Raw genomic sequence first — 17,042 nt, 5'->3', positions numbered from 1 at the left:
GTGCATCAGTACACATATCTTTTTTTTTTTTTTTTTAAGGCAGCTTGTAAACTGTTTGTGTGCATCAGCACAGGCCAAAACATCTGAGACCGCTAGTGAAAATGCATTCATTTTGCATTTCTCCAGTTTAATACAACACTTGTTTTATGACAAATTGAATCATTAGCTCAAAAATGTAATTGACATCATGGTTTGTCCCCCTTTTCCCTCAAAGACAGCAGCATGAATCATACAGTTGTGATCATGTTGTTGTTATTATGTTATCCAACATGATTTGAAAATGATCCTAAGAGCATTTGGTGCTCAGCAGAAGAAAATCTGACCTTTTGTAAGTAGTTCAGATGGTCAGTGGTACAAATTAGTTTTGTTTTGTTTTTTATTACTGTCCTATAGTGAAGCATTTTAATTATATTACATTATATTATATTTAGTGCTATATACACAGTACACATACATTTATTATGTAAACTAAACTTTTATTTTGGATTAGATTAATCGTGATTAATCGTTTGACATGTTATGTTATGTTATGTTATGTTATATGTTGTAATGTTATCCCTTACCAAAAAGTAGCATACTTCAAGTTTATTTTACTAAGTATACTTAAGTAAAGTTCAAGTATATTTTTAAGTATACTTTATGTAGCAAGTATACAAATATCAGTGTTCTAGTAGTATACTTGTAAGTGTACTGTTTCAATACTTCTTGGGACTAAATTGGCCCACTTTCTAGTATATAAAAGTATATTTTTAAGCATAATTTAAGTATAACAGTAGCCATCTTTGAGTACACAACTAGTTTACCTCTATGCTTATAGTTTGTACTGCAATTATACTAAAAGGAAACTTATAGGTATACTGATAGTTTACTAATTAAATACTTTGTACACTTTGAAGTATAGTCTCAGTAAACTACTAGTTCAGCAGTTTTATAATGCAAGTATACTCATAAGTTTTCTTTAAGTGAACTTTACATCATACTTTAAGTATACTACTACGTCCCTATTTAGGTTTTACTTTGTATACATTTTGTTGAATATCTGAACATACAAAACATCAAAAGAAAGAACAGGCTATCTGCTTCTAAACAAAAACATTTGATTCTAGCTTCATGCATTCTTTTTTAAACACTTCATAAAAATTAAAGAAATTACATTTTGAACAAAAAGCTGAAAAAAAGACTATGAATTGGATTCAGAATGATAATCAAACCGTAGATGGAGTCGATCAACACCCCAAAGATTGACTGTAATTATTACCTCTTCATCGGTCGAATTTTATTCCATAACGTTACAATTTTGATGCTGTTTCATGTCAGATGACCGTGTTAGATTACATGTGTTAGTATCTGTTGTTTCTTTTTTCTTCTTCACTTGTGTTTTTTTGGAAATTCTGTGCAGAAGATGTGTACTAGCGCCCTCTACAGTATAATAATGAAAACACATATTCTAGGAGTATAGCTCAAATATATTTAGAATTTTTGTAAGTATAAGCCAAGTATACTTAAATGTCATTTTAAATATATTTCTGAGGAGTACATAAAGTCCATTTCTGAGAAGTACATAAAAAGTAAACTAAAAGCATACTTTCCTATTTTTAGTTTAAAAGAAGTATACTAATAGCACACATGAATAAACTTTTTTTTCGTAAGGGTTGTTATTTTATGTTTCAATATCCTAACATTTTCTAATTCCGTCCAGGTTTCAGTTAACCAGTTTCACAATATTTTGCAAGCAAAAAGTATATAGGGTTGTGATATATGAAGCACAGCCCACACAGAAGCCACTTTCTAACCAACTGGCAAATCAGAGTGACCAACTTGAACCCACTGCGAAATATGCATTGAGAAATCTTTCACCCTCAAACTAAACTCCCATTTGCTGGATTCCTATTGAAATGAGTAAACGTTGCCATACGTACCTTAAGATTCCCAAAATTCCTAATTTTCCACTTAAACTCCTGCTTTATATGTCCTCAAACATCCATATTCTTCTGGGATCACTTGACCTTACGAAAACACAGCCATCGTGTGCCAAAAACAATGTTATGGACTTTTTTCCAGTCGTTATTATTACACGGATGCGTGTTTATCTGTGACTGTTGTTGTGTGTGTTATGAGTGTAACTGTTTCACAGTGCCAGCCACCGTGTGTGAAATGCAATTTCAGACAGATCTGGAAGCCCACTCAGCCATATCAGAGCAAAAGAGAGACAGAAAGAAGAGAGGTCACCAATAAAGCTATTTTCACCAAATTTAAACAAACACACCATACCATCATCACATTTAACCAACCTTCCTCAAGTTTCCAACCCTTGAAAAAAAAAAAACACACACACATGCACACAAATAGACTCTTAGGTATTCAGTTGGCCGGTGTTTCTCTGGCCTTTTGTCTTTCAGTTTCTGAACCTGCTATTGGGAACCACTCTCTGTAACCAGACACAATACAGCCCAGCTGCATTCACGGTTAACCCCACTATTCACACACACACACACACACACACACACACACACACACACACACACAGGGAGAGAGAGAGAGAGAGAAGGAGAACGGAGGAGAGGCATCTTCCTTGCTTCAAAAGCAGAGACAATAGCAACAATGAGATCACCGTTGTGCCCCCTCTGTCTCTTTCCGTCTTCCTCTCTCTTTCTCTCAGGGGTGAGGTTGAAGGTTTTTTGGGGGCAGAGAAAACTGCTCGGTGGATTCCTTGTGCACTTGATACACTCAGAGAGAGAGAGAGAGTGTGTGTGTGTGTGTGTGTGTGTGTGTGTGTGTGTGTGTGTGTGTGTGTGTGTGTGTGTGTGTGTGTGTGTGTGTGTGTTCAACCTTGACAGATCAAAGTATGAGTCTCTGAAAGGGGGATACCAACCTTTAACAAATCCCACTGTTATCATCTATCCCCTATCCTCCCTCTCTCTCTCTCTCTCCTCCCCTCTCTTTAACAATCCCCCACCTTATTAAAAATTTCCTTTCAGCATATTCCACAGAATGAAAGAGATAAAAATGACTGAAATGAAACTGGACAAGAAGTGAACATATTAAACAGTAGAGAAAACCACGTCTGTCCTGATGATGTCCACTGCAGATGCAAACATCTAGGTGTGGTTTGTTAAATTTAACAGATTATCTATAAATTTGTATATAATTTTCAATATTTTTCAGATTTTCCTTTCTTTTACTTCATGTTTTGAAGCTGTTACCTTAAAGAAAGGTTTCTTTATTGTTTCAGGGGGCAAAGAGAACATTGTCCGACCCCTCTGCCCCAGACCACAGGCCTCCTGTCTTTCTTTATTCTATTTCTCCTTTCCTCCACTCCTCCCCTCGTCCATTTCTCCTCCGTTCAGAGAGAATGGGCAGACACAATGCTTCTGTTCTAGAGGCCCCACAAGTCAAGTTCTCTCTTTCAGATCACTTCCCCTGGGTCAAAGGGCATCAGTGGGCTTTCCCCAAACACATATACACAACACACACACACACACACACACACACACACACTAAGCCATCCAAACCCTCTTTTACTTCCTTTCCTGCTTGTGAGCAGCTGGAAATCATAGTGTCTTGCTTCACTAAACATGCTTTTTGACTCCCTCTCCTTTTTGAAAGCATTACCACTAAGCATAGAAATTCCTAGTATTACATAGACACAATTTATTGAAGTATATGGAAAATGTCTTTATTTAATTTCTCACTTTCTTAGGACTGAGTTTCGATACAAATGTATCCATTCGATTCCCATTCACAAGCTACAGTTTGATTGAAATTCATTCAATGAGTGGCTGGCTAGCAAGAGTCATTGATTTTTGGATTTAAGCTACACTTGTTGTGCTGTATGTTTCTGATTCACTAAAAAGAACTAGCTCCTCAGACTTATTCATTGTAGGAATCAGTATGCAGATTGCACTGTATTTTTTTAATTCACTTAAAAACAGCTCATAAACGTCATTTCCTGCATGAACCTACCCTGTCTGCCCTGTATGTTTTTGATTCACTAAGAAGAACCGGCACATAAGCATAGTTTTTTTTTTCACAATTGACCACAATTGGTTGTGCTGTATGTTTTCACTACAAAGAATGGGCTCATAAGCATCACTCATTGCAGGAATCAGTCTGATCCCTCTGTTTAGTTTTGTTCCCACTGTATTTTTTCAGGAATCACTTACACTGATCGCACTGTATGCTTCTGATTCACTGGTGCACTAGTTGCTTTATATGTTTTTACATGCAGGTCCCATCTCAATCAAGACTTCTTTTCTTATTCAGGGTGCATGTCTCGTAATTGTTTAACATGCGATACAAATGGAAAACTCACAATGACTTAGATGAAAGAGAATTTCTTTTGCTCTAATTCTGCTGAAGCAGAGCAGAAAACGTCCCTTTTTTTTTCTTTTTCATGCTCGAAATCGTGCACAGTCTGCACACTCCTTATCATGCCTTATGCTTTTCAAATTTGCAAGCAGTATAGACTACTAGCTGCCAAAACTATCGCTCATGTTACTTTATGCCTTCAGCAAACCCATGTGAACGTCCCTCGCTGCTAGCGCGCTGACACACTCACATACTGCAAAACATCACAGCACTGACCACCCGCAGTTTCACCATGTCAATTAAACACACAAATTCATTTAATCGCCCCTCCTTCCCTGCTGGATGTGATGTGTTGCATTAATTAAAGTGCCAGACGTTGGCCTAATTGGAGCTTGGATGAACATTGATGTGTGTGTGTGTGTGTGTGTGTGTGTGTGTGTGTGTGTGTGTGTGTGTGTGAGAGAGAGAGAGAGAGAGAGTGAGAGAGAGAGAGAGAGAGAGAGAGAGAGAGAGAGAGAGAGTGTGTGTTCAACTAAGCCAGTAGTTGGCATATAAACTTAACTATAAACTGTAGTTATATATGCATCTATAGTTTATGCATGTTGTTCATTTTACATTTTAAACTTTTTAACAGCAAGTTGTAGATCTAACAGGACATTTTAAGTAATTTTACAGTAAAATACTGTTAAACAGACTTTTGAAAAGTTTTTGTAAAATTAAGTCGTCATAAATTACAGTAAAAAAAGATTAACTGATATTCAATGCAAGAGAATTTACATTTGATGGGATTCTGTTTAAACATTTATGTTTCTTGTTAATTTCTGATAACAATCATCTACATTTGTGTTTTTAGCTACCTTTTATGTTGCTTATTAATGTTTATTAGATTTATTACATTACATTTGACATTTAAGTGTAGTGTGTTACCATGATGGTGTTTTGCATTTCCTGCATAACACTCTGTGCACCGTCTGTTTATTACTATATATCTCAGCTTGTGGAAGGGCTATCTAATTCAACATTATATTATTAAAGTGGCTATCAGCGTATTTTACAGGTACAAGACAGAGTAGCAAGAACGCATATTAATATTATATTAGGTAATGACATTTTTACAGTTTTGTTTTTACTGTCAGTTCAATCCCTTTAACCCTAAAACATTGCTACCATCATTTTTACAGTAAGGTTCTAGCAACCACAGCTAATACCCTAATTTTCTATATAGCATTAAAAATCTATACTATCTGTCAAATACATTTATTCTTTAAACTTACATATAATTACATATATATTATTGATAAAGGTATAGCCACCCACTGTGTTATTTTTGTATTTATTTAATGTATTTCTTGTTTTATTAAGTTTATTAATAATTTCAGTTTTAACTTTTAGATTTTCAGTATAAAAAATATGAATTTAGATAAAGTTTTAGTAGTTTAGTTGTGTATTTTTGCCATTTTTAGTTTCTATATATATATATACATATATATGTCTATTTTTTCCATTTTAATTATTTTAGAACATCAAATTAAACTTAAGTGCATCATAATAAAGTGAGAATTATTGCCTTGGGAACTAGCTGAAATTTTCTGGAAAAGTTCTTTAAATTTTACTTTATTGTTTATTGCTGACGTTTCGTTTATTTCAAGCGATGACTTTTTTATGGTTTTGATTTTAGTTTCAGTTTTAGATTCACCTGAAATAACCCTGGGCAGCAAATAGAAATGAATCTTCTATTGCTGATGTCTGGTGTAAGTCATACTGTGCTTGAGTGTATGTGGGTGACATCTGGAGTTCCCTCATGTACTGCAGGGGTCTGCCAAGCAATGGCTTTTTAAAACACACATGCGTGCGCATCCACGTGCACATGCTGTGCCTCCCCTGGATAGAGATGTTTATCTAAGACATGCCAGCGGTGACCAATCCCCCTCCTACTTTGATGCATCTGTCAATGTTCAGCAACTTCCATCTGTGCTCCCGGTGCTTGTGTGCATGTGTGTGAGTGCATTAAAATGATGTTGTGCATAGGAATGAAATAAAGAACGAAAGAAAGGATGAAGATGAAGGATTAATTCATGATGTTTTTTGTTCAGTAATTGCTGGTAGTAATTGAACAGTTAAGTTTAGAGTGAGTTTGGTGTAAAATTAAATGTTCAAATAACCTAGGCCTTTTCAGTTTCTGAAAACAAAGCACACATATGGACTTACTTTCATCTCTCTTTCGTTTGTTTGCGTCTGCGGGTGAGCTTATTCCCAGAATCCCACTGATGGAGTATGAGGAGCCTGCAGCATCACTGGTTACTGCAGATACCTGGGTCACTGCCACTGTAGAGGCTAGACAGTTATAGAGAGGTAATGAATACCACAAATATCCTAAGTATACATGAACATGGCGGACACCATTATTGCTGCCCATTTCAATGAAAGGACAATCACTTTGGGCAAGTAAATATTTTTAAATAAGTTTTTGGATACTTTAAATATTTTTCCAAGCTAAATATAATTTATAAATATTAAGATTAACCTACTAATTAATAGCATTTTACAACTCGAAGTAATCTAAACCTTAACACACATTCTTGAAGTTCAGTGGGGGTCATTTCTATGATATCATTTTTTTTTTGTCTGCATGATGGTTGTACCACATGACTTTTTTTGGATGCATAACTTTGATTTGGCAGACAAAAGTTGTTCAAATATTTACAAAGATTTGAGGCAGTTGCGATTTTTTTTCTATTAAAAAAAATATATAAAATAAACTGTTTCTTTTTCAGTTTCAGTTCTCATTGACTTGCGTTTTAATGCCAAAAAATACAATGGAAGTCAATGTTTCAAAGAAGAAAGTAAGTCACATAGATTTGGAAAAACATCACCCTGATTAAGAAACAATAGAATTATAATATTTGTTTCAACTATGCCTTTAATAAAATCTTTTCCAGATTTTTTTTTCATATTTTAGTCCATTTTAGTCATCGGTTCAATTTCCAGTTAAAATATGGACTGGGAAAATATGTAGCTGTGTAAATGTCTTTTAATATTGATTGTATTGGGGTTTCTAGCTTTTGCTCGCTTACAGCTTCCAGGCTTATGTCATTTGTTTATGTGCAGTATGTTCTTGAGAATTGTTTTTCCTTTCATGGTTCTTGGCCTGGTGTTTTTCCTGCCAAAGTCCTTTCACCAAAACCTGCTGTCACTCAATTTTGGCAACGTGCTGCCGCCCAAGGATAAGACGCTAACAAGCTAACAGCTTTTCGACATGTCTGGCTGGCTGTGAGGTCTTGGCGGTAGGGGACAAGGCCACAAAGTCTTCTCTCTGTCAACCCTTCATTCCCTCTCTCTCCTCTTTATCTCACTTCCTGTCAGCTGATGTACAGCCTGAGTGACAGTACAGTGGCCCCAAGGGGACACTACGGTGTAGAGATGAGGCTAATCCAGCATCCCAACAGACTCTGCTAAAATGGAGAAGGTGGGGAAAAAAGAAAAACAAATCGTTCGGAGAAAAGATAAACGCCTTTGCTCACCCGCCGCTCTCGTTTGCTAACCAGGTGGAAAATGTAATGAATGCATATCCCTCCATTTTTTTTTTTACTCTTGATTTATCGTTTCAATTATCTGAATCTCTTATTCTTTCGCACTTTTTTCTCCACGCGTCGAGGAATGGAAACCCGAAGCAAACGCTTCATATTCAAAATCCCTAAATTTCAATTTTCCGCCTGAGTATGAGAACTATTTATCATCATAATCTGAAGGAGACGGAGAACTGGCGAGCGTTGTGCGTGCAAAATTAATTTAGATTAAGTGGAGGTGTGCGATTATGAAGATTACTGACAGTGAGACAAGCGCAGTTCAATACTTTATTAACTGCCGACGGGAGTTTTTCTCTAAAACTGATCTCAGACCATTTTTGGAGAATCCCCTTTGGTTTTTGGGGTCATTTGAGTGTCAGAACAACAGCATAGATTAAAGGTTTTTATCAAACATTAAAGATGGGGAGATAGATTGAAATACAGTACAGTAAATGTTTAAAAATCTCAAATCTCTGTTCCTCTCAATGTCTAAGAGAGATACAGCCCTGTCTACGTAAGTCTTAAAGGTTACTGGTATGTTGAAACCTACAGCAAGTGAATTAAACGGAGAGCAAATGAGTACGTCTTTAACTTTTATCTTTTTATTGACTTTCTCCTGAGATTTCAAATTATCACATATGTGCTTCAACAATTTCTTAAACTGCTTAGATTAGATCATTTATTGGATCAGAAATGCCAAAATAAAAATTTTATTCTAATATGTTTATGTATTCTAATTGTATTCTAATATGTATTCTTTTATATATTTTAATATATTTTTAATATATTTAACCAGTCTTCAATCTGACATTAACCTTTAGAAAGCATTCTAATATGTTGATTTGGTGCTAAAGAAACATTTCAGAGTTTTAAAAATGTTGAAAAAGTTGAGCTGCATGTAGAAACCACGATTAATTTTTATCAAAGAATCCTTGAAAAAAAAAATGGATGAATAGATAGGTAGAATAATGAACGTTTTGATGAGTAGAAAGTTCAAATCTTTTGTAACATTTTAAATATCTTAACTTTCTCTTTTGATCAAATATACAGTAATACGTCCTTGCTGAATAAAACTATTCATTTCTTTAAAAAGAAAATAATAATGTATGTATGTAAAAACCTTACTGACCCCAAACATTTGAATGGGATGTGAATGACAACACCTTTTTTATACAAATATGTCATTACCTAGTATTCCCACCAATAACTACATTTCGGTATTTTGAGAATTTTGAAATATGACAAAAGTATATGTGAAGTTGATTCTTACCTAAGTTATGGGCAGAGAGAGGTCCTGATTGGCCAGGTGGTTGCTGGACTTTAGTGCGAATGATCCTGCAGCAAAGTAGGAGCAAACAGACATTACCATGTGTTTAAGGTTTACCATGCTTGGATCTGTGATACTGTATATGCTTTAATATAAGTATGCAAACATGTGAAGTGTGTGTGTGTGTGTGTGTGTGTGTGTGTGTGTGTGTGTGTGTGTGTGTGTGTGTGTGTGTGTGTGTGTGTGTGTGTGTGTGTGTGTGAGAGAGAGAGAGAGAGAGAGAGAGAGAGAGAGAGAGAGAGAGAGAGAGAGAAGTGGCTCATGCAGGCTGACATGGCAGCAGAGTCTCACACTTCCTGCATGGCTGCTCAAGCAAAGCACCTTTCCCCTCTCCTCCTCATCCCTCTCCCCCCTCCTCTCTCTCTCCCTCCCTCTGTTTCTTTCTTTTTTGCTCTCACTCTCTGAGAAAGGTTGTCATTGTACACATGCTGTTAAACCAGTGAGCTGGACACTGCTCATGAATATGTGTTTCTTTTTACGCCACTGACTCACTCCTGTTGTTTTCCTTTATCTATGTCTCTCTCCCTGCATTCTTTCTATCTCTTCTCCATGCATTGCTCTATCACTTCTCTAATCTACTGATCACCTTGTTCTCAAAAATGTAGTCTTTTGCACACATACTGTACTGTTTACAGTACATTTCAAAAGTTTGGGGGCGGTAATGTGTTTTGTCTCTTTTGTCTTAAGTCAAGACTGCATTTATTTGATCAAAAACAGAGTTAAAACATTAATATTTAAAATATTATTGCAAGTTCAATAATATTATTGCAAGTTCAAGTGTTTTCTATTCATATATTTTTTTCAAATGCAATTTATTCCTGTGATGGCAAAGCTGAATTTTCAGCAGACATTTCTCCAGTCTTCAGTGTCACGTGATCTTCAAAAATCATGTTAATATGATGATGCGTAATATTTTCGTAGAAACTGTGATACATTTTGTTCAGGATTGATTGACTAATAGAACACTTATGTGAAATAGATTTTTTAAAGAAAATGTTATAAATGGCTTTTCCGTCACTTTTGTTAAATTTAATGCAACCCATGCTCAATAAAAGCATTAATAATAAAAAAAAATCTTACTGACCTCAACCTTTTGAACAGTAGTGTACAATACACTTTAATTCATATTACCAAAGTGAAGCAATACCACAGACACATTTCAGAAAACACACTTTAAACTATTTCAACCCAATACAATCTTAATACTCTTATGTTTCATCCCCTCACATTTTAAGAAAAACAAAGTGAATTCAATTACTGTAGATGAAACCGACTGATCAAATGGACATCAAATAGACAGAAATGTTTGTGTCAAGTTAAATGGATGATTTTTACAGTGCACACACACCTGTTGATTGAGCTGACGCTGGGCACGCTGTCATTGTCACACACTCTCTCTGCCAGCAGTCTGTCTCGGATCTCCCAGGCAAACATGGTGGGGTTTTGGCGTTTGTAATCAGCGATTTTGTCCACGACTTTGGGTGTAGCAACCTTTGGTTTGGAGCCTCCGATCACCCCTGGTCTGATGCTGCCTGTCTCATAGTACCTGTGGAGCAGACAGATAGAGAGCTGTATATCACCAGGCAAGATAAACAGAGAGAAAGAATATATGCTTATCCAGTCTCGCGGTCAGTGCACAGTTGGTTACTAGTAACACAGACACAGAGAACAACACATAGCTTTCACAATCGTGCAAAAAATATCAGGCTGTTCAAGTCTGTTTACAAAAAACTGCCACAGATGAGCACTTTCAAACCTTATATGTTACAGGAATTATAAAACAGGGGCCGGTCTAAATTATGAATGGATGTGAAGCTTTAAAGCCATGCAGATAACTGCACACCTGTGACCACACATTCTGTATTAATGCTGGATTAAGATACATGGCAAGTGTTGACAGCTTATATTTAAGCAAATGTTCATGGTGGAATAAGTTATTAATATTTAAATAGTATTATTATATATTATTTATTTAATTAATTAGTAATAATATTAAAAAAAAATAAAAATATATTGAAAATGAGGTAATTTGGTGGAATAATTATTTTAAATAATTCATATTAATTAATAATTATTCTTATATGCTGATGAGGTACTCAAGAAAGAATTTTTTATTATCATTGTTCAAAAGAACAGTATCATTTGAAATATGGTAGCATTGGGGGGGGGGGGGGATTTCGACACATTTAATGTATCCTTGTTCAATAAAAGTATTAATAAATGAAAAAAAAATCTTATTGACCCAAGCTTTTGATTAATATAGTATTGATAGATGGTATTAATAATATTATCAATATGCTTATTAACCGAAAGAAAATGTATTGGAAATTGTAATAATATTAATAAATGAATGCTATCTTAGATTATTAATATGAACACATTTATTGAACACTGATGTCTTATATATTCCTCTTGCTGGTGTTTTATCAAGCAACAGGCCATGTTGTGCATTATAGAGATTTTTAGCAAGGTTAAGGGGGTTTTAGGTGCTCCGCTTATTCTCACGTGTCTAACTGCTTTAGTTTAGTTAAAGTCCAAAGCACAAACATAAACCAAAAGCACAGCTCATGCAGCACAGCCATGAAAATCTCACCAGAAAATTCCCTCATTAAGAAGAGAGCAGAGTTAGTCATACGCCTTATTTACTCAAACCTCACTTGCAGCCCACATATTAGTGTGTTTTCTGCCTGAGCAGTAAGAGGGAGGGAAGATGTTACCGCACACACACACACACACACACACACCGTGCGCCGCAGTAACGGTTGAGTGAGTTGGACCAGGGCTGGGGGAAGAGGGTTGAGGCAAAAGGAGAACAATGGGAAACACATTTTTTTGATATAGCTAAAGGCTCTAGCACTAATCCACACCTTTATCCATTCAAATTCTGTCCTCCCCCTTAACCCCTTCCTCCCTCTCCTTCTCTCTTTCCTCCTCTCTCTCTCCCTCTCTCTCTCTGTCCTTCCAGCCATCCCTCCCGCCTCGGGAGACGTATGGTGCCAGTGTCATTTTGATGCAAATGTAAAATGTGATGAATCTTTTCTTTTTTGTCCCAGAAAGACAGAAAGAAAAGACGGCGCTTTGACTTTGGCTTCAGTGCGAGATTTGAGAATTTTTGAATTTCAACGTGTCTTCTTTGAAAGGAAGCGCTGAGTCAGCCTCAAGTTGAACCGACGAAAGAGGGGATATCAAGCGAACAGACAGCATTCATCAGTGTATGGATATTTCAGAAATTGATATTTATTATGGATTAAGTAAAGGTTGACTTGATGAAAGAACGGAAGGAGGGTTGGAAAGCATTTAAAGGCAAGACTCCAAAAACATACTGGCCCCACTGTTTGAATGCAATAGAGGACATTAAGCTGGTTTCCCAGGCAAAGATTAAGCCTAGTTCTGGATAAAATGGCACAGGCAATAGAGATTCTCTATTCAACATCCTTTTCAGTCTGGGACTAGGCAAACTCTGTGTGTGGGAACTAATCCGTGGTGTCTGCTAGCGTAGACTACAAACAAATTTAGCCAACTTGACATTGCTAGTACATTGTTATATGAAATAATCATAAAATATCTCAAGAAACTGTCATTCGACCTCTATAATGAGATATGAGGTCCAGCATTTCTAGTAAAATGTTCGCTAATAGCTGCAAGACTCATTCACTCTTTATTATAATACACACCTAATGTTCATCTATTTGTTTACAGCTTGGGAAATGAGCTGCATAAAGTGATTTAAAAAACAGCTTCATTAACATGTTAATTTTTTCAAAGAAAAGATATTTTGAAATATTATTACAATTGTATATATATATAATTTTTTTGTTTTAGTTTTTTTGTGATGGCAAAGCTGAATTTCTTAGCATTATCAATGTTGAAAACTGTTGTGCTGCTCAATATTTTGTGAACTTTTGTTTTCAGAGTTCTTTGATGAATGAAAGTTCAATAGAATAGGATTTATTGGAAACAGAATTTTTGTAACATTAAGGAGGTACTTAACGTCAACTTAATTTGTCCTGAGTAAATAAACATATCAATTTTGCCCCAAAACCTTTGAACGTTTCTGTACTTCTCAGTGTTTTAAATTTAATATATACAGCATGAGTATATGGAAGTAATAGAAACCATGCAAAAAAGGGTTGCACTTTATTTTACAGTATGTGTACTTACATGTACTTATAGTGTATTTATCTAAGAAAGTTCTGGTAAAACAAGGTAAATACATGGGGCAGGGTTAGGTTTAGGGGTAGGTTCAGGGTTAGTACCTAGTTACTACATAGTTATTGTAATTACTATAATAAGTTCATAGTATGTACATGAGAAACAGGACTGTAGAATAAAGTGCTACCCAAAAAAGTATAGTTGTATTAAATGGTAACTATATACTGCATGTACCATGTTATTACCATTGTTCTTACGTTACATGCAAAGTACATTAGTACTTTGGTACTTGTTTTGGTAGTGATGTTAACATAAAAGGCTTCTTCACTTTTCTTTACAATAAGCAGAACTCACCTGCCCAGTATCTTGCTGACGCAGCCGTGGCTGACCCGGAGCTGGCGGGAGATGTCACACGGACGTACGCCCTGATGGGCCAACTCTACTATCCTCTGCCTCACCACGTCAGGCAAGGGCCGCCCGTTTACAAACACCCCACCCAGCTGATTCACCCCTCCATGCCCTGCAGACACAAACAGAAATAAAAGAGAAACTGAGCAAATCATATCTTCCTTAAGCTGACACATGGTGGGCAAGAAGTGATGCTGTCCCATCCTGGTTTGTGTGTGTGTGTGTGTGTGTGTGTGTGTGTGTGTGTGTGTGTGTGTGTGTGTGTGTGTGTGTGTGTGTGTGTGTGTGTGTGTGTGTGTGTGTGTGTGTGTGTGTGTGAGTGTGAGTGTGTGTGTGTGTGTGTGTGTGTGAGTGTCTTTGACCTGAAGGTTATGATTATGCAGTCTCTTCCTCTCCTGTTTATCATATCACCCCTGGTGGTCACCTAGAGAACTGCACATGACCTCCTCACCCAAGGTAGTATTTCTGTCTGTCTGTCTGTTTGTGTCTGTCTGTCTGTCTATAATTGTTTTTGTGTGTATTTTTTGCACAGTGGGTGGTGGGATGGACCTCCTTTGCGGGCTTAGACTTTTGGATACCAATTTTATTGCATTCTTGTACTGTATATATTCATTAGAATTCAGTATCTTATCATCATTTCAGTGCAGAAGTCTACGTGGTAATCCAGTCAATCTGTCATATTAACATACTGATTGCTTCAGAAGGGGAACACACAAACACTTTTTTTTCATTTACACACACAAAAGAACTGGGGGGTGTCTGTTAATCCAAGCTACAGGGTAATGGATCTTAAATACATCCGAGAAGGCAATATCAAACTGGCCTTGTGCTCAGCTAACAGAAAATTAAAACCCAACTACGTCTTTTCTCAATTTTCTCATTTTCTCAAGGCAATATGCAGAAAAACAGAATTTTCATATTTTAAAAAAAATCCTTTAGTGAGAGATTTGACATGTTCGATTTCTGAGAGGTGGGTTAGTAAACCTTATTTTTTATGCATTTTGTTTTCTGTTTCATTTCACCTCATTTTCCTTTCCTTTCAAATAATGTTTTAGTTTCCTTTTTTTCTTTTACTTTTTCTCCTTATGTGTCTTTCAGTTACAGTTTATTATTTGAATAACCTTGAGCAAAGTGATTAAGTCATAGAGTCAACTAGCTAAATTGATTTTTAAAAATGTACATTTAAAATTAGGTGTGAAAACGTATTCCTCATTTGTAAGTCATTTGAATAAAAGCATCTGTTAAATGAATAACTATTTGTAAAACAATTCCAGTTTTGCTTAATCTACTGTTTAAATAAAAAAGTAGGCAGCTATATACCCCCAATACAAAAGAAATACAACAAACAAACTGAGTTGAAACTGGAGTATATTTTCTCTCTCTCTCTCTCTCTCTCTCTCTCTCTCTCTCTCTCTCTCTGAAAATGCTTACCTATTTAAGCTGTAAAATAAATGTATCGCTTAGAATTTTTTTTTAATTTTTACATTTTTTAAAAACTTTGTCAACTATATAAGCACTGATTTACGGTAGTTAGCCTATGTACAATGTATGCATACAATGCAATGATGTATAGAGCAAGTTTGTGTTTGAGGGTGAATGAGAGCATGTATGCGTGTGGACGTGTGTTTGAATATAAGTGCATGTCATAGAGAGAGAAAAGGCTGCAGTAGGGATTAAACGAAACAAACTATTCAGATGTGATCTGACCAAGACTTTCTCCCGTTTCTTCTGCAAATACGGCTGGCTTATAAATCGAAGTGTTCCTAGAGCTTTGATTGATTTCGAGGCAGGTTCCGTTTAGAAACAGCGAAAGCGGCTGAAAGACATTCATGCTCCCCCATCCAGAAAATAAACCCGATTAGAGACGCTGCTCCATTACGATCCGCTATCGGCCGCTCCGATTAAACCGCTCCAAACAGAGCGAACCCTACGCAGCAAAGCGACGTGACATCAGCGTGCTTTACAGACAGCCTCACCAAAAAAAAGAGAGAAGGAAACAAGTAAGGGACTAGCTTCATTCATTCATTGTAAATTCAGTGTTTTCGGAAAAGAATGCAGCGTTTGAAAATAAAAATACAGATAGTTACATTTTAAAAATCTTATCTTGTATTGAAAAAAGTTCAATCATAATATTAATGTAGTAAGTAATATATAGCCTATCGTTTAATAAAAGCGTTTAGGTTAGCCGGATTAAAAATAAAAAAGTTTTAAAGAGTGGTGTTTTTTATTCATAATTTGCTTTTAAACTGTTGTAGGCTTTGTAAATCATATAATTTGTGACAGATTCATTAATATTTTGCCATATATCCTATAGTCAAGTCAATCATATAACCTATCATAGACTATTAGTAATTTATAACTCATTGATAATACCTGCTTATTTATTTATATAGGACATTTAGTTTAATTTGCGTAAAATGTAGCCAATCATTTTAATAACAATACTGTTGAGTTTTAACAGGGGACAACAAAGCAGGGGAAACTCAGGGAAATTTCAGCAAAATCTTTATTTATTTATTATTTTATTTTTATTTGTTGCATAAACTTCAAAGCTCTACTCCTAAGCAAGACTGAATTATTATAATTATTATTATTTTAAGTTATTGACAATAAATATTAATAGGTTTGCATCTTACATTTAGCCTTAACAAGATTAGATAAAACAATGTTTGAATTCGCTTTAATATTTTAAGATTAATATTAATCTGCGTTCGTCGTTTATTTCAATTTAGCATAAAACTGTAACAAATTTAGAAGACCAACCAGTGGCCTTATAACAACCGTATAACATCTAATTTACTGCCCCAGAGGGAGAGTTAAATAAAGGCCCTATAGAAACTTAGGCTACATTGTACAAGCGTTCACACTTTTTATGAGCACACCTTTTTAAAACCTGCAGAGACTTATTAATATTCATGAGCAAGATAAGTAGACTATGAGTTTAAAACATCCTAAAGTCTTCTTCCTCTCTCTGTGTCTTTCCTCAAAGTCTCGCAGGTTCGTGTCACAGTCAGTTCTTAAAGCTTTCACCGTTTGACATTTTCGGTGTAATCGTTTTACCCCGCGGATTGTATTGAGATATTGTGGCGGAAAGGAAACGTGATTCGTTCTAGCTTCTGAAATCTGTATACATCTAATCCACCGTTTCATTCACCGTGCCAATAGATGTCATTTCACATAGATGTGCGTGTGCGAGTGGGTGGGTGCGCGCATATTTGGGTTGTGCGGTGGCTTGGTGTATGAGGTTTTATTCACCGGTGAGAAAGAAGACTGGAAGAGAA

General features: G+C 35.8%; 1 protein-coding gene across 3 annotated transcripts in view; it reads right to left on the bottom strand.

The window, feature by feature from the left end:
* Positions 1 to 17,042, bottom strand: part of pax5 (paired box 5) — a 54,802-nt gene that overhangs the window by 31,437 nt on the left and 6,323 nt on the right. For all 3 annotated transcript variants that reach the window (XM_059553938.1, XM_059553940.1, XM_059553939.1), the window contains exons 2-5: positions 13,708 to 13,873; positions 10,550 to 10,747; positions 9,145 to 9,209; positions 6,517 to 6,642 (exon numbers count right to left, since the gene is read on the bottom strand). In XM_059553938.1, the coding sequence (XP_059409921.1) occupies positions 6,517 to 6,642; positions 9,145 to 9,209; positions 10,550 to 10,747; positions 13,708 to 13,873 (555 nt within the window). The remainder of the gene's footprint in view (positions 1 to 6,516; positions 6,643 to 9,144; positions 9,210 to 10,549; positions 10,748 to 13,707; positions 13,874 to 17,042) is intronic.

The sequence above is a fragment of the Carassius carassius genome, chromosome 7 (genome assembly GCF_963082965.1).
Source record: "Carassius carassius chromosome 7, fCarCar2.1, whole genome shotgun sequence".
In the NCBI taxonomy this organism is placed as follows: domain Eukaryota; kingdom Metazoa; phylum Chordata; class Actinopteri; order Cypriniformes; family Cyprinidae; genus Carassius; species Carassius carassius.
Note: the sequence above shows the minus strand (reverse complement) of the source record. Positions and strands in the feature narration are given on the sequence as shown.